General features: G+C 41.5%; 1 protein-coding gene across 4 annotated transcripts in view; it reads right to left on the minus strand.

The window, feature by feature from the left end:
• ralgapa1 (Ral GTPase activating protein catalytic subunit alpha 1) overlaps positions 1-19,147 on the minus strand; it is a 128,512-nt gene that overhangs the window by 31,691 nt on the left and 77,674 nt on the right. For all 4 annotated transcript variants that reach the window (XR_009655632.1, XM_060933801.1, XM_060933799.1 and 1 more), the window contains exons 33-36: positions 17,511-18,435; positions 6,819-6,890; positions 6,617-6,740; positions 5,563-5,718 (exon numbers count right to left, since the gene is read on the minus strand). Coding sequence is in view for 3 of the 4 variants with exons in the window: in XM_060933801.1 (XP_060789784.1) it covers positions 5,563-5,718; positions 6,617-6,740; positions 6,819-6,890; positions 17,511-18,435 (1,277 nt within the window). In the remaining variant the exon portion in view is untranslated. The remainder of the gene's footprint in view (positions 1-5,562; positions 5,719-6,616; positions 6,741-6,818; positions 6,891-17,510; positions 18,436-19,147) is intronic.

Here is a 19,147-nt window from a genome sequence, read left to right on the forward strand (position 1 = left end):
TAACTAAACTAACAAAAAACTAACTTTTTAGGTTAAATAGGCCCAGATGATACCGTATATGCATGATTATGACAGGAGGGGGCGTGGTATCACGATGGTGGCTCTCCATCGTGATGGATGACCACCATCGTCGACGGACGATGGCATCATCTATCGGCACAGCCCTAGTTCTCGCTTCTTGAAGGCTGACCTTGTGGCCGATTGTTTCAAAAACGATCTGACTTTCAGTTGTTTGTTCAGTTCTCCGTTCATTTGCTTCTTCCACGTAAGGGCGAGATGGCAGCAATATCCAGTTTAGAAATAAGACAGCTGCTCCACTCATTCACTTTTCTTCATACTGTGTATTCCGCCATTATTGCTGGGCTCAGGCAATTACTAAAACCCGGGACGGAACGGGATGCCACCGGTTTTAGCAACAACTGCGGGGAGGTCACTGCCCGAGTGATATGTCCTGTCCCGGGTTTTAACAACAACCCTCGGAGGACTGGTGCAACTGAACTCACTTTCCTTTTAAAAAAATAAATAAATAATTGCTTTCCTTTTCTTGTAGTTTTATTTAATTGTTGATACTGCACCCTCTTTCAATACGGGCTTATAGCTAACGCTCCTCAACAGATCAGAGGTTTCGTACGAGTCTTCAGTAAAAGTGTGCAGAGCAGAGGAGAGACCACTTCGTAGGCGCCCAATGTGCCCATGAACTTCTTGCAAAACGCGTCCAAATCTTTGCAGTTTGAACATTCTTGGGCCATGAATGCAACGTAAATCCACCTTCTGTCGTGTTGCTGCACCCGCCAACAACGCATCTACATGGCGTGGCATGGCGATAAATTAGCTCAAAATGGAGGATTGGAATTGCCTCAGCTCTGTGTTTTAGTATAGCGGAAATGGCGATGAGACCGATAGACTTCCTGCTGTGACAATACGGACGTCAAGGTCATTCACTCGGCCCGCTACCTATATAAATTACTTTAATTGTAAAAATTACTATATTAGATTTATTGTTAACGCTTAAAACTATTCCTGTGCCATTCTTGAGGTCTCAAGGCATTTATAAACGAAAGTGAGGCCGTGGTTCTGCGTATCTGCTTTAAGTATATTTGGGAACTGATTTTAGCCAATAAGTATGAAGACCGAGAATGTTTTGTGAGCGATAGATAAATAATAACCAACAATGTACTGTATTACAAAAAGGAGCTGTGCTATGCTGAAATGATCGGACAAATACCCGTACACATGAAAACAGAACGCAGATAGCCGACAAAATTTAAACCAACGTGGTTGTCACTGATGGATATTCGTGCGATTTACTGAGCAGTACAAGTGCAATGAATTCCACTGCGATCGGAATTCATGAGGTAGAGCATGTTATTCCTGGCAGATATAGCAGCCCTTTCTGACAACTACCACCACAAGTATATTTCAGACCTGTGGGAAATACGGCGCTTTTTCTCACTCCGTGCTTTTTCTGTTGCTGCGTCACATATCAGTGGCACAACCGAACAACACACCTGTAAAATGTGCGGCTGCTTGCGTGCCATTCATTGTACGCTCCATTATCAAGGTATACTGTATGACTGGCTGTTTATGAGTAAGGGATGGAGCACGGTTGGGGTTTGTTCATGCAACCGAACCTGTGTATTTCTTATGTACTTTTCTGGCAGCATGCATTTAACACATGTAAGCAAAACTATCAAAGACACTATTGAACAATTTTCTTATTGCTATTGATCAAGTGTCTATCAATAGTACACATCGCTATTGTTTTATCACTCAGGAATATTGTCCAGTACCCGTCTATCAAACCAAACCTTCTGTCTGTCCATCGGCCACTTTTACTGTCTGTCTTTTCACCTGCTGGTCTTTCGGTCCAGATCTTTCTGTCTTTCCATGTATCTGTTTGTCTCTCTCTTTCCTTCTTCCTCCTCCCCCCCTTCTTTCTTTCCTCCCTCTCAATCTCTCTCTGAAGTGACAGCAATAACGACAGGTGATTGGTCGTCCTCAAATGAGCTCGCATTACAGTCAGGCTCGTTAGTGCTCATTATACTCGTTATTAGATTTCTACTGTCCAGTAAACGGAGGAAGAGGAAGACGGGTGCAGACAGACAGATCCGTAAGACAGACAGATCTGTAAACAGAACAGAAAATGAGGGCATGATGAATCTCAGACAGTCAGACGATGCAGGAGATCCGGTGTATGCAGGTTAGAAACAGGCCACGCCCATAAGCAACAACGTTAGTGACAGGCTGTGCCCACAAGTAGCCATATCCACAAGCAATAACCTTTAGGGACAGGCCACGCCCACAAACAAAATTACCAACAGGCCACCCATGCTCACAAGCAATAAAATTACAAACAGGCCACACCCTCAAGCAATAACACTAGGGGACCGGTCACACCAACAAGCAATAACTGTACAAACAAGCCACACCCACAAGCACTAATATCACAAACAGGCCACACCCATTAGCAGGAACATTAAAGACAAGCCACAATCACTAATGCTGCAGACAGGCCACACCCACACGAAATGACATTAGAGACAGGCCACACCCACAAACATCATCATCAGAGACAGGCCACACCTACAAGCAATAACATTTGACCGGTCACGCCTAATCAATAACATTGTGAACAGGTCATACCCACAAGCAATAGCATTAGTGGCATGGACACGCCCACAGGAAGTCAAAGATGTGAACAAGGAGTTAATTTCTGCCTGTTTAAAATCTCCACATCAGCTAATATCACTTACTGGAATTTGTATCACTGATGAAATTTTTTCATTTCATTTCACTCTCTGTATTTAACACCCTGTTCACTACAGCAGCATGTGGATTGGGACATGGTCCGCACGCTCTACAGACGCCTTTATTCCAAAACACTCTCCCCCTCCTTTATCACATCTTCTCTTCATCCACATGACCATTTTTACACCTCAAATAAGCGAGAAAATCTCATTTCACCGTAATTAGCCTTCTTAAAAAAAAAAATGGGAAAAAAAATCATTCATTTAGGTGGTCTTATGCTCAAATTCAAAACGTGCACAAAAGCAGGTGGATGTGAACCAGAGTCGAATTGAGAGAGCAAGTGCGAGATGAGAGAGATAGAGAGCAGTAGCTGTGAAAGGAGGGCAGCATGGGGCTGTTATCCACCATTATTTGCTCCTCTTTTCTCTCGTGCTGAGGTGAAAATGCTGCGGGCCGGGAACACAAAGGCCAAGCTCACTGCGGGTAGAAATGCAGCTTGAGGTCAGCATGGCTTTATGAACCACTTCATCCAGCACAGGAGGAGCTGAGACTCTCTCAGAGAGACACGTTTCTATCCTCCCCTATCTTCTCCTCTCACTCTGAGTCTCGGTCTCAGACTTCTCAGGGGTCAGAGGTCGCCACAGCGAGGGGAAAGTAGAGAAAAGCCATTCTGTTTGATCTTTTGTGGGTTTTAAAAAGGACAAACGGTGTTTTTATGGTGTGGAGAAAACGACAAAATATTTGCACAGCGTCGAGAACCATGAGTCATACTCAGGGAATTTGTGGGTTTTATTTTGATATTCTACTGGAAATCAGTGAAGTTATGATATTTATTTTTTTTTCACGGTCCGGTTTCCATCAAATCGTGCGCTCTGATTGGCTTGCGAGCGGTCCGGAATCCTACGATCCGGACCCCAGTTATGGACCTTTGGCAACTTGCTCATTAACAACAACAGCAACAAACATAGTAGCAATTTTTTGTAAACATTTATTTTCGCATTTCTCAGTATAACAGCATTAATTTTACAGCATGGATAGCGATAACGACAGTGTTCACAGCAAAGCGAGTTTTACTACCCTGATGAAGATTAAATAAAAGAAAACATTTCAGGAGAAAGACGAAAACGAGCTTGTAGCAAGTTTGTTCTAAATATGGTTTCCCTTTTGGGCGCTCTCGTTTTCTGTTAGAATTTGGTAAAGAAAAAAATATATATATTATTTACCAGCTTAAGGTTGGTCCGTATGGTGAAATACCTTGACCTTAGCCTTGAAAATACTGACCTTGGCCCAGAGGGCCTCGCTCAGTACTTTCAAGACCTCGGTCACGGTATTTCATGATTCGGACCTCCCAGCTGGTAAATAACATGTATTTAATCACACACATTTAAATAACAAGTCTAATATTTGAGCAGTTGGATTATTTTTATTTTAAAAAATAAAATCATACTGCAAAAAAAGTGTGAGACAGTCAAGACAAACATGAAACATTTAGTAAGAGATCTCCTGATGTTCTTCTTGACAGAATGCACCAAAAAGCTTCTCATCACCAGCTTATTTTTAAAAAATAGTAATTTGGTAAACAAATTTTGCATATGAGAAAAAAAATTTGTACTCAGTTTTAAGCGTAAAGATCTAATGTAACAAAATGAAAATGTGAATGGGTGTGAATACTTCCTGCACTGTAAATAATGTTAAATATTCTGAAGATGATCCAAGTATTTTAAGTCTGCAAAAGCAAATCCTTTAAAGAATCCAGACAAGAAATGTTCCAGAGGTCACAGAAGATAATGAAGTGCATGGAAAAACAGAAAAGGGTTTGTTCTATTAAACAATAAAGTTGTGTAGATGACGACGCAGCCGGGATAGTGTTTATCTCCACAGCCTCAACTCAAAGTGCTGATTATTTATTTATATGGACAACAGCAAAATGTACGCTCTCACATCACGCCCTGCTGTTTCCTGTCCCGCCCCTTCTGAGCTTTCCCCGTTCGTTTAGGTTTCTCAGAAATAGTTATGAGAAGAATAAAGCAGGCTTAAGATGAGGATTTCAGTAAGAGGGACACACTTAGCCCATGTTTACATTAGACCGTATCAGCGGATCATCAGATTAACCTTTTTAAAACGATTAGCGTGCACACAGCAACACCAATACACGATTTGCGTGCACACAGCAACACCAATACACGGATACGCTCGGCTCCGCAGGCATCTTGCGCTCCAAATCACTCCGCCCTGAACAGCGAGTGCCCTCTGGAGGGTGCGCACTCCGGCCCTGCGCAGCTCACAGAGCGCGCGAGTGAAGTGCACAACCACTGATTCGGGACTGAACCGCTGTGTGTGTGATCCCAGCGCATATCACTTACCACTTGCAAGTGGAAGGATGGCAAGCCTAAAGACAATCATAACTACACAATGGGCAGTATTTGCATCAGTATTTGCAGTATTTTCATACTTTTATACTCTTTAATGAAAGGTGATACAAGGCGGAAGTCCGCGCCGTTTTCAGCAGTTGCGTCACATGACCAACGCCAGCGAATCAGGAAGGTGGACGTCACAGTGACATTGTCCAATGACGACGCCAGCTAGAGCTCAGCACAGCGTATCCGCGTATCTCAATGTTTACACAGCACCGGACCAGACACGATCTGGATTGAATACGTGGACCCTGGCGGATTCCCGTTTCCCGGCGTTTCCAGGCGGTTTAATGTAAACGGACAGTGCATCCACGAAGAAAACGAGACAGATACGGTCTAATGTAAACTTGGCCTTAGCCATGTCATCTCTCACACACTTCCCTCCCCCCCCCAGGGTTACCTTTTTGGTGAGCGAGTCGTCTGAATCAGGTGGCATGCGAGTGGACACGTGGAACATGACCTCTACGGTGGATGTGGCGAAGTAGGGCATAGTTAAACCTGTACTCTTATTCCTCTGAAGACCTCCCATGAAACCACAATGGCTTGTCAGGTTGACCTACACACACACACACACACACACACACACTCTTAAGACTTAAACATATTCAACGATTTACTCAAAATCAGCCGAACTAAACAGATGACTTACAGCACCAGAGTCAATACTCAAAATCAGTGCTAACACTGGCCAGTTGCTAACTTTATCTAAGCTAAACTTTAGGTTTATGTTGAGTACAAAATAAAAACTCTACTCAAAAACAAAACCCCCCCAAAAATACAAAAAAATAAAGACAACAATACATTGAATAAAAGTATTTGATGATGAGTGTATCTTTTTTTATTTTTCAAGAATTATTATGATAGCATTTTTCACAAATTGCTACTGTCATGTCGCCAGTTTGTTTACATTCTAAGCGGAAATTATTTTGTTGGACACTTTGTATAAAGTTTTTATTTATCGAATTTGCAAAAAAAATGTAAATAAAAATGCTCCGTTTCTCAAAATCCAGTGAATGTGGATGGAATAAGACCGTTATTTCACTCGAACTTGTGGTACATGGCTTATAGCCAACTCGGTGCTGTGCCTCGTCGGCTATCAGCTCATGTACGACTTGATTTTGTGGAATAACTTAATTGTGCAGCCCTATTCTTAGCCAATCAAAATACACCTTAAGCCCACCCCAAATGCTGTTATAACCAATCAGATCATAGGCCCTGTCCCCCAACGCCAGTGTAACCAATCAGATCACAGGTCCCGCCCCCAGTCAGACAGTGTAACCAATCAGACCACAGAATTATTACATCATGCAATTTAAACATACAGAGGTGAAGATGGACGTTACTGTGCCAGCCAGATTCGCCCATGTTGCCATGGTTACTGAGTGGGTGTGGCTAAGGGTTTGAACACTCATTCCTGCAGACAGTGAGACAGAACAGAGGAGAGCTCTTATTACCTCCCATCCCAGTCCAGACACAAAGTCCTCGTACGCCTGACTGCCGCTGGTGTTAGACAGAATGGAGTGTTTGTCCTCCTGTCCCTCTGCCACATAAAACACCGCAATCTTATGCGTCTCACGGCTGTGGGATTAAAACACAATACATGACCTCGGTGTTAACCTCAGCACTGCACCGACACATAGATGTTCAGAGCCTCACCACTGTCTGGAGTCGAGGTTCTTCAGCTCCCTCAGCAGCTTCTCGTTCTTCTTCAGCAGGTGGAAGCTGCTCCTGATGGGAAAACATGACACACACACACACACACACACACACACACACACACACACACACACAATTAAATAAAAACACTTCACATGTGAACTAGATCGTCATCATCATCCACCAAATCACTTCTATAGTATAAGCTCCAAATTCAACTCTTAGGCCACACCCCCTCCCTAAATAACTTTAAGACTGTAAACATGGAGAGTTTAAAAACAGAGTTTAATCAGAATAAAACAAACAAACAAACAAACAAACAAACAAACAAACAAACAAACAAACAAACAAACAAACCCCCTGTACTTAGAGATGAAAGTGGAGCAAAGAAAAAAATCCTGAACTTTTGAAAGTCAAACTAAGATGGGGGGGCAACGTCCCCCGAAAACATTTTAATAACATTTTAAAAACTTTTTAAAACTTTAAAATTTAAAACTTTAAAAATTTAAAAAACCCTGCATTCTAGTGTACTTTAGTACTTATTTTCACTAAAACAAGTTAGAACTTTTAAGCCTTTTTCTTTCATGTACATTAATGATTAACATGTCAAAAATATCAAATTTAATTCCCCTAGTTAATGAGTAATTTTCAGGAGTGCATTTAGAAAACGCGGTGATTTTCCTGATACACAGTTCATTACTTTGAAAAAATCAGACAGTTGAAGGTAAACTCAGCAAAATCCCAAAACAGTACTGTTAAAAAGTAAAGGTCTGTTAGAGTTTCTAAAGCTTTCAGGTTTCAATGTTGGGGACATTGAGCCTCGTTTATCAATCTTTTAGTCGAGTTGTGCGTTTGCATAAGCTAAAGTGAACTAAACATTTCCAATTCATATTTATGCGAGCTGAAGCCAATTGTTTACATTAGTTCGTATTGTCTGTAAATTTAGGCCCTGTCCACACGGCAACGGATTCAGGTGAATCCGATACAATTGTTTATCGTTTTGGCCTGGCGTCCACACGGCACCGGCGTTTTGGGTGCCCAAAACGCAATCTTTTGAGAACGGGTTCCAGAGTGGAAAGATCTGGCAACGTTGCCGTTGCGAAGTCGTCTGGATGAGTAGAACGGATTTGTTTATGATGACATCACAACCACATGTGCTTCACGCCGGCAGAAGTGTAACGAACTCGATGCGAGTTGTCAACAAATCCTATAACTTGGTTCATGAAACGCGCTTACAAAATATTTTCACTGTGAATATTTATTGTGTAATGGTGCAAAGTGAGAGAGAGAGAGAGAGAGAGAGAGAGAGAGAGAGAGAGAGAGAGAGAGAATAGCCCTTAGGCAGAGTCAATCCCGCCAGCAAAAATAGGGAAAAAAAAAGGAGCAATCTCACCTCTTCAGATGTTGGTTTAAGTCCTACAATACATTCCTCAAAAAGGGCGTAGAAGAACAAATTAATCCATCAACGTGTAGCATTCAATTTATTCCGGACCATTAAAGATGCCGCCTTCCGCGTAGAATCATACGTCATCCTCGCCGCCATATTGGATAGGTCAAAGCGGAGAATAAAGATGCCTCATTCATGTGCTGCGTTTAACTGTACCAACAGGTTTACCGTCCAAACGAGATCACATGGGATTACCTTTCACAGGTGAGACTGGAAAAATACTTTTCATTGTATTTGGTCATTATAATGTAATTTTACGAACAGATTTTTCTGACTTTGTGGCTAATATGAAGTCTCGCGCATAATAGTTTATGCGCATGCGTCCTTACTTCTTCTATTGTTCTGGTGTCTCCGAAGGGACCGTCTTACAGCGCCCCTAGAGGTGTGGTATGTGTATTGCATCGTTTTCAGCAAGCGTTGCGTTGCCATATGGACCTGATATTTTACTGATCGTTGCCCATTTGGACGCGATATTTTTTTAAATAACATCTCGTTGCCGTTGCCGTGTGGATGTAGCCTTAAACGCACCAATGAATACCACATTTCTCATGTAAATCAGGGGCGTAGCTAGGATTTTTCAGTGGTGTGTGTGTGTCACACACTGACTGGCAGCCTGAGTACATTATGTAACAAAAAATAAATTACCATTGCTAGTTTTAGGCAGCTTAGAAACTGGCTCTTCCATTATTGCTGTTTCTTCCACGTTTTCTTGACATTGTGTTCTAGAAACGGCACTAAAACTTGGCTTCGAAACCACAAAATGCAACTTTGATGGAAAAAAATATATAATAAATTGCTTACCTTTCTTCACGTCGAAAGAAGGAGGAAAGTTTTGCTTGTTTTGACATGGCGAATTATTAACACAAGAGGAAATACTCGTAATTCGCAACTAAAAAGGCTGCAGCTACACTGGCAGCTTGAACAGGCTTTCTAGTGCGATTGTGTTGCGCTTGCGCAGAACGGTGTCAGTCCTGCGCGCCTTAGCTCGTGCACCTGAAGGTGCACCTTACGAGCTCCGGCACGCGCGGCGTTAACAAAGAACACCTGTCTTTAATCAATGAACTATGTTTGGGCTATTTAAGGACTGCGCCCATGCAAGGACGATGTGAAGTATTACGCCGCGTCTAGGAACACGAAAAATACGAAAAATAAATTTCTCCATTTGGAAAACCGGAGACTTTCAAGAGTTTTGTCAAATATCTGGATTTCCGGGTAAATCCGGAAGACTTTCATCTATATGTACTGAGCTCACAGACTTCTTTTTGTTGTCCATGTAATAATCGCACCCTGATGACGTTATTAAATGAGACAGAGATAATTTAAACACACACCGTATTGCTTAGAAAGCCAACACACAGACCAGACTCGCACACTTGTTGTTGTTATGGAAACACAGACACTAAAACAAACATACTCCATGCGTGTGTATAACTGTACATCAGATTACATGCAACATACAGATAAACACAGACTGGTTTATATAGAAAGACTCCATAGGGAATAGAGAAACTATATTTTTCTGCTCTGAAAGGTTGTTGTTTATTAGAACACAACCTTTCTAATTATCCACAGCTCTGTTTTTATCACAGATTCTTGGGGGGAAAAAAACCAAACAAAACAAAAAACCCAAGACTCACATGAATGCACTACAAACACACGCATTACACACACACTTAACTTGATTACAACAATTCACCAATGATCACATTTTTATTTATTAATGAACAACACGTCATACTTTTTATCCATTTATAGTTATCTTTAATGCTGTGGAACGTCAGTGAAGCAAGCTAACTCCTGTTGTCACTTACGTAATAGCAGCTATAAACAGTCGTTTCCTCACCATCCTCTCGTTTTTCTCTCTCTTCAAGTTAATAAGACAAAAAGGAAAAAAAAATGCAGCTTGTCACATTACCGAGAAACTGCAAAGAAGTAGTGGAAACTGTCCTGAAAATGTTGGAAATCTTAAAGTTACAGTTCAACCTCTGACTGTTACAAACCCTGGTGAAAATCTTTCAAGGATCTTCAAGGATCCATAAAGTTCTTTGAGAGGGTCTTTGAGGATCCTGTTGAGGATCTCAACAAAGATCCTCAAAAGATCAAGGATCTTCAATTTTCTTGCCAAGATCTTCAAGGATCTACAAAGCTATTTTAACTTCTTGCCAAGTTCTTCAAGGATCTTCAATTTTCTTGCCAAGATCTTCAAGGATCTACAAAGATCTTTCAATTTCTTGCCAAGTTCTTCAAGGAGCTTCAGTTTTCTTGCCAAGATCTTCAAGCATCAACAAAGATATTTTAACTTCTTGCCAAGTTCTTCAAGGATCTTTGAAATCTTGACAAGATCTACAAGAATCTTAAAAAAACAACCACATTCAATTCCATACAAAAACAATTCTTTATTGAGGTTACCATAACATGTACACTGACATTTCCAGTACAAGAAGTCAACTGATGGACCAGGAGATCCTTTCAAGATCTTTGAAACCCTGAAATCATGAAAGATGCTTTCAAAGATCCTTAAGATGTTGGCTATTCAGGATTCCTTGGTATATCCTTATCCAATTCTTATGAATCATAATCAGGTAAGTTTCAATCTACTTCCATCCTTGCCAATTCTGCTGAATTAGGATCATTTAAAAAAATTGAAAGACCCTCATTAGATCCTCGAGGATCTTAAAGGATCCTCACAAAGATCTTGACAAGAATCCTTACAAGATATATATTTTTTAAACCTTTATTCGTCACATGCACACTTCAAGCACAGTGAAATTCATCCTCTGCATTTAACCCATCTGAAGCAGTGAAAACACACACACACACACACACACACACACACACACACTCCGAGCAGTGGGCAGCCACACCAGAGCGCCTGGGGAGCAGTCAGGGCTTCGGTACCTTGCTCAAGGGCACCTCAGCCCAAGGCCGCCCCACGTCAACCTAACTGCATGTCTTTGGATTGTGGGGGAAACCGGAGCACCCGGAGGAAACCCACGCAGACACAGGGAGAACATGCAAACTCCACACAGAAAGGCCCTTGCCGGCCGCTGGGTTTGAACCCGGAACCTTCTTGCTGTGAGGCGACCGTGCTAACCACTACACCACCATGCTGCCAGATTAAAGTCAGATTAAAATCAGATCCAGATTAAATCTTTGAGGACTCCGGTTGAGCTCTTCATAAGAGCCTGAAAAGGATCCTTTTAAGATCTTTGAAAGATCCTTGTTGAATCCTTGAGGATCTTGCAGGATCCTTGCAAAGATCTTGAAGATCCTGATCAAGGATCCTAGGAAAGAGCTTAACAAGATCCTTAGAAGGATCCTTCTAAGATCTTTGAAAGATCCTTGAGGATCTTGCAGGATCCTTGCAAAGATCTTGAAGATCCTGATCAAGGATCCTCGAGGATCCTAGGAAAGAGCTTAACAAGATCCTTAGAAGGATCCTTCTAAGATCTTTGAAAGATCCTTGTTGAATCCTTAAGGATCTTGCAGGATCCTTCAAAGAGCTTTGTCAAATCCTTGAGGATTTTGCATATGAAGCTCTTTCTAAGATCCTTATCTTTAAGGATCTTTGGCAGGTCTTTGACAGTCCTCATGGATCCTTAAAGATCCTGCAAGGTTTTTCACCAGGGAAGCGCTGACACTGGAGACTCCTTCCAGAAACGTTTCGGAAATTACACAAAACTTTGCCGTATCAATGATCACACACTTTTATAGGGAACATATGCTGTACATGTCCCTGTAAACGAGCTGTTACTATAGAAACGATAACGTATTAGAACGAGCACATGAATATAAACCTGTGATTTGCAGCTGCACCACTGTCCGAGCTGATGTTCTGGAAAATTCATCAACATTAATTCTGATCAACAGTCAGAATTTAGGATTCAGCAGCGCCGTGGTGGATTTAATGCTACTTGTGTATAATGTGGATGGAAGGAACATCACTTTGTTTATGTTAATTGATACAGTGATAATGTTGGTTAAGACAGCGTGAATGTAAAGCGTTAGCATCTTATACACTCTGTGTGTGTGTGTGTGTGTCCGTCCGTCCGTCTCCACTGTACTCATTCTGCTTTTCTGTTCATATTCAATGTGAAACTCCTGAAATGGTGTGAGATAATGCAACTCTTACTTTTCTCTCTTCTTTCTCTGCATGAGTCATGCGTAAAAGCCACGCGCCGCTCTCTAAAAGGACTTTTTTGTTTGGTGCTCTTTTTCTTTCGAGTAAAGAGGCCTCTTTATTAGCCTGTTGCAACGTAATGGTCTTCATTTTATCCATTGAAAGCGAGCCATTTCAGGAGACAGAGTTAAAAAAAAAAAAAGAAAAGGAAAAAAAAACCCAAAAAAACCCAGCAGCACAAAGAACGCAAGCCGGTGTTCACAAAGCCCTTGGCGGATCACGGCTCCTAAATGACACATGAACGCCTGGAGGACGATTCCTCATTAAAGAGACGCATGCTCGCTTCTTCAGCCCTTTCCACCTTTATAATAATGCTGGATTTTAAAGCTAGCAGCCTTTTATTCACAACCTAAATGAAAGGCAGAGCAGACTGCAGAGTCTTTAAGAATTAATCTCTCATATGATCTCTCTCTCTCTCTCTCACACACACACACACACACACACACGCTGTTAGACAGCCCTCTGAGAGGACAATGCAAAAACTATTTTGCCTCAATGCACTTCAGAGCTCATGTAGATCATAAAAATTAATGCCATTACATTAGCACCTTAAAAAACCAAGCCAATTACTGCTAATCTGAAATATTCAGCTTTGTATATCGAGCAAAGCGACAGCAGCAAGGAGACAGAGAAACACACGAGGAGTGAAGAGAAGTGCACATGATGATCTGATGAGGAAGGAAATAAACACACGCTGTGCTTAGGATCGATTACACGAGATCAGTGTGCACACTCCGTCTCAGTCTCTGACACACACACGGATGTTCACACCTATTACCCGATGTTAACTGCACACTCACACCATCATCTGTTTAAATCCTTCTATTTCTGGATTATAGTCCAAACGTTACATCGACATTTACGTAAGGAAAGTTCCTGGTATTCAGAGTTGGGTTACACAGCCGGGAAGTGGATTTTTGAAATAAATCTAATAGGGGTTGAGTGCAATCAATATATTACTACATGAATAATCCTAGTTATAATTATCACATTAAATCACTGATTTAATTAACGGTGCTGACTGCAAAGCTGAATTCTGGTCAAAATGTTCTATTTTTATTGCTGTTGGAGTTTCGGGACGTTTCGCTGCTGCTGCACACTAGGGTGCGTCAGTTGCCCCCTAAAAATGAAAAGTTCCTCCGATCATGATGCATTTTTGTTTTTATGTTCCTTTTGGTAAGAAAACACACTGAACACACTGGGTGAAATATTTTGACAAAATTCAGAAGTTTAATGGTGGCACCAGGAGCTCAAAGTTATGGAAAAAGCTGCTATTTTATGACTTTTATGACAAAATTTCGATCACTTTTCATGAAACATTATGGCACCTTATAGAGTATACCAAACAGAGATGCCTACCCCAAATTTTGAATTTCAGTATTCTTGAAAACATTTTTCAGTATTTTGGAATGACTTTCAGTAACATTAATTTATGCACATTTCCATTATAAAGAGGTGTATATACCAATATGTTTTACATTTAAATTATTAAAAAGTACTGTTTTGTGTGAATTGAATAAACAAAACGCGAGCAGCCATCTCAACTGAATTTCCACTCAACAAATTTCTAGAGCATACAATATATCACATTTTTATAAATACAATAGTGTTCCCTGTTTGCAGACATTACGGTTGACTACCAATCACTGGTATTGAATGTAACTCCTCAAAAGTATATTATATTATATTGCCTGGCAAAATGTTCTACCTGTTAACGGATTCTAATAAAATTTTAAAAAAATTTCTTATTTCATGCCAAAGAGAGTCCGACATTGTTATCTTAATGTCCCAATATATAAATACTTCAGCATAATGCTTCAGAAGAGATATTGAATAAAATGGCATTTATAATTGTATTTAAAACAGTGGAATGATCCATTTTTTGCCACAATCCCAACAGCACTAATCATAAAATTCTGTTTTTGATCATACTACATGTACATTTGCACTTGCAACACTGAAAAGACTTTGAATTAAAGAAGTACAGCCAGTGTTTGATATTTCAGTGAATAAAAATCAGACATGTAAAAAGAAACTGAATAAGTTTAACTCACATTTCATGGCACTAATTGGCAAGTTCAACTCCAAGCATAGGTCAACCATCACCGCTTCAGCACGTGTCACGTTCCGTGTCTTTTCATCCACAGATTTCGTAAAAAAACTGCTGGATACCCCCAGATTTACTTTCCGCCTGACTCGCCATTTCAGCATACTCCATGTGTTTTTTTTGTAGTTGACATGCCGCGTGCAGTCATTGCGACCACCATGAGTGATGTTAATGTCAGTTCTACACAGTTTGCAGTGCGCGCATCCATTGCCCTTTTGACTGGGTGTAATGCACGGCCATTCTACCGTATCGAAAATAGCGCAAACAAATGTGCGGAATCTGCGCATGTCACACACAGCATGTGCGGAATCTGCGCATGTCACACACGGCATGAGCGGTTGTCGTAAAAATAAATAGCCGTGAATCGCGCATGGATTGAAAAAGTCGCTTGGACATTTAAAAACAACTCACTGGAATTTAAGACTTTATAATAATTCCGTACAGAATAACACTGTTTGCCGTAACATCGTATTTACGTAACTTTTCCGTACAAAATACGGCCAATCCGTACTAGTAGGCATCTCTGACCAAATATCTTAGATACACATTTTTAGTACATATTCTAAATATATCATCAAGCACAGTTTGAGTTTTAGCTGTTCATTGAATCATTGTTCAACTACTTTGAAACAATACAAATGTATTATGAATCACATTAATGCTTCTCAATCCCTTGCAAAGGTTCTTAACATGATCTCTGGCTCACAAGAAATCAATAAATGGAGTCCAACATTGTGATTCAAACCTTACGCAAAAACATAAAATAAGCGTTTTTTGGCAAAAAATGAACCTCATGGTGCCACCATTAGACTTTTGAATATGGTCAAAACATTTTACAGGATGTCTTTATTGGTGAAAAGGAACACCCAAACAAAACATCAGATTTTATGAAAGTGAGGGCAACTGATGCACCCTACTGTACACACCATGTATGCTGCGTGTAAATGTTTTGAAAATGAAATGAAAGTTAAACCCAGATATAAATAATATCCAGAAACACCGCCACCTTCTCTGGGCCCGAGCTCTTTTACGATGGACTGAGGCAAGTGGAAAATTGTCCCGAGGTCTGACGAATCAAAACTGGAAATTCTTTTTAGAAATTATGGACACCACGTCCTCCAGGCTAAAGAGGAGAGGGACCATCCGGCTTGTTATCAGTGCACAGTTCCAAAGCCAGCATCTGTTATGGTATGAGGGTGCATTAGTGCACATGACATGGGTAGCTTGTACATCTGGGAAGGCATCATTAATGCTGAATGATATAAACACGTTTCAGAGCAATATGCTGCCATCCAGACAAAATCTTTTTCAGGGAAGGCCTTCCTTCTTTCAGTAAGACAATGCCAAACCACTTTCTGCACATATTAAAACTGCATGGCTCTGTACTAAAAGAGTCCGGGTGCTAAACTGGCCTGCCTGCAGTCCAGACCTGTCTCCCATTTCAAACATTCAGCACATTATGAAGCGCAAAATACAACAAAGGAGACGCTGAACTGTTGAGCAACTGAAATTGTATATCAGGCAAGAATGGGACGACATTTCTCTTTCAAAACTACAGCAGTCAGTCTCCTCAGGTCACACACGTTTACAGTGTGTTGTTAAAAGTAGAGGTGATGCAACACAGTAGTAAACATGCCCCTGTCCCAACTTTTTTTTTTTTTAAACATGTTGCTGACATCAAATTCAAAATGAGCATACACTACCGTTCAAAAGTTTGGGGTCACCCAGACAATTTTGTGTTTTCCATGAAAAGTCACACTTTTATTTACCACCATAAGTTGTAAAATGAATAGAAAATATAGTCGAGACATTTTTCTGGCCATTTTGAGCATTTAATCGACCCCACAAATGTGATGCTCCAGAAAGTCAATCTGCTCAAAGGAAGGTCAGTTTTATAGCTTCTCTAAAGAGCTAAACTGTTTTCAGCTGTGCTAACATGATTGTACAAGGGTTTTCTAATCATCCATTAGCCTTCTGAGGCAATGAGCAAACACATTGTACCATTAGAACACTGGAGTGAGAGTTGCTGGAAATGGGCCTCTATACACCTATGGAGATATTGCACCAAAAACCAGACATTTGCAGCTAGAATAGTCATTTACCACATTAGCAATGTATAGAGTGGATTTCTGATTAGTTTAAAGTGATCTTCATTGAAAAGAACAGTGCTTTTCTTTCAAAAATAAGGACATTTCAAAGTGACCCCAAACTTTTGAACGGTAGTGTATGTTTTTCAAAAAACAATAAAATATGTTGTCTTTGTGCTATTTTCAATAAAATATAGGGTTTCCATGATCTGCAAATCATCACATTCTGCTTTTATTTACAGTTTACACAGCATCCCAACTTTTTGGAATTGAGGTTATAGATTAGATCTAGTCAAACGTTCATGTTAACGTTACTGACTACATTTTCTATAGATCTATATCTAGAGTCTCGATCTATCAGGCCTAACTTTTGATTGCATTTGTTTAGTCCTCAACTTCGAGATCTACTTCCATTCTGGCAAACAGAGGTGCTAGGTTCTGTGAGCCCCTTGATGCTTTTAGCAATTCTTTTTTTCTTTCGTGCGTTTGCAGGCATTGCTCTTTTCAAACGTACCTTGCGCCACTGACTCGTTACTGTAATAAGACAAAACGGTCGACAAAGCAGGGCTATGACCCTGTGCTAATAGTGTGTTGTGATTGGCCAACATGCGTTACTTTCACTGTAAGTCGGCAACATTCGTTACTGCACACTTTCCTTCTGTGGCGGAATGTATGCGCCGAGCGCTTGGAAAGTTGTGGAAAATTATGAGCAGGGCACATATAAATTTGGGTGTGGCACTGGTATTTGAGGGCAGGGTGCATGTTCTGGAGGGCAGGGAGTGGTGCCCTGGTAAAGTAAACTAGCTGGAACACTGGTTCGTATGTGCTGGAGTGTGTCGGAGGTGTGCGCGTCTATCATTCTGGTTCTCACCTCTTCTCCCAGGAGTTCATGCCCAGGATGTTGAGCAGGAGTCTGCAGTAGTAGAAGGCCGATTGTGGTCTCTGGGCCGTGGGTTCCGGCTGCTCCATTGCCTTCGTGTGGACGTCGTTCCCGTGTTTCGTGGCAAAGTCCCACTCCTCTGCGCTCTGCTTCAGGATGGCGTTGATGACATCATTCTCCTGTTTCTCTGACACGCAGCAAGGAGGTTGAGCCGGAATGTTCAGTGGCATTCCGGTTCTCTGGAGGCACTCTGGACTCAAAGATCCCAAATACTGCAGCACCTCATCCAAAACGTCTTCACCATCCTGAAGAGAATCCCAACTGGGAATCATTTCACGGCACCGCCGCTTCGCTAATGGCGCCATCGTCTCTGAAAGCGTCTCCTCCTCCTCCTCTTCTTCTTCTTCTTCCTCTTTTTCCAAATCCTTGCTCTCCGAGAGGTCGTCCTTCTCATCCTGTTCTACTGAGTCACGGTCTGTGGCATGCTCCCCGTCGCCCCCTGCAGGACTGGAGGATGGGTGAGAGCGCAGCGCTCGGGTCTGAGGAGCACACTGAGGCGGGGCATAGAGCACAGCCGAATCCCAAGAGTGCTTTCCGGAAATGTCCCTGACGATGAGGCGGACGCAGGCGTCGGGGGCGACAAGACCGGCGGCCATGTTGTCATCGGAGCGGATCTGGAGGCAGGAGAGTAGCGTGGAACTGTTCAGGACGAAGAACTGCAGGTTGGGTGTGTGGAAGAGCTCGGGGGCGAGGTCAGCGCTCTGGCAGTACGGGTTGTCCTGGTTCTCACACACCTGACTGGTCAGAGCGGCCGGACCTCCTGCGCCCAGGGGGAAGTGAGACAGGTGATTCAACAGGTGAGACACCAGCGTCCGAGCAGCGATGGAGATCAGGCCCTGCTGCATACGGCTCCTCACTGAGATGGGGACAAAAAAAAAAAACCCTCAGTGAGAGTGAGACAGAGAGCGAGAGGTAAAGAAAAAGAAGTACTGAGAGATACAATGAGCAAAAGAGAGGAGAGAGAAATGAGGATAAAGAAAGAGAATTAAGGAGAGTGAGAAACGGAGAAAAAGTAGATAAAGAAAGTAAGGTGAGCGAGACAGGAGAGAAAATGGGGCAAAGAAAGAGAAGTAAGGAAAAAAAGCACGACAGGGAAGTTGATGGAGCTAAAAAAAGACAAGTACTGAGTTCAAGACAGTGAAAAAGAGAGACAGCAAGAGACAGAAAGAAGTAAGGAGAATGACTGCGTGTGTCAGTAAGAGAGAGAAACAGATAATAATGAAAGAAAAAGTAAGGAGAGTAAAAAGAGAAGAAGAAGAGCGAGACGAGAAAAAAAACAGGTAGGAGGGAAGTAAAGACAGAGGGAGGAAATTTAGAAAGGAAAAAGAGGAAGGAAAAGTGTAAATGGAAGAAAGAAAGGAAAGACACAGGAAGGAGGACAAAAGAAAAAAAGAGACAAAATGAAGCAGTGAGAAAAAGTGGGAAAAGAAGGTCATGAAAGGGAGACAGACAGAACGAAAGATCAGGAAATTAAGAATAAAAAAAAATAGTGTGTGCAAAGAAGAAAGCAATAAAAGGAAGAACTGACAGATAGAAAAGTGTGCAAGATGAACAGATACAGAAAGAGA

This window comes from Neoarius graeffei, chromosome 11 (genome assembly GCF_027579695.1).
Source record: "Neoarius graeffei isolate fNeoGra1 chromosome 11, fNeoGra1.pri, whole genome shotgun sequence".
Lineage (NCBI taxonomy): Eukaryota > Metazoa > Chordata > Actinopteri > Siluriformes > Ariidae > Neoarius > Neoarius graeffei.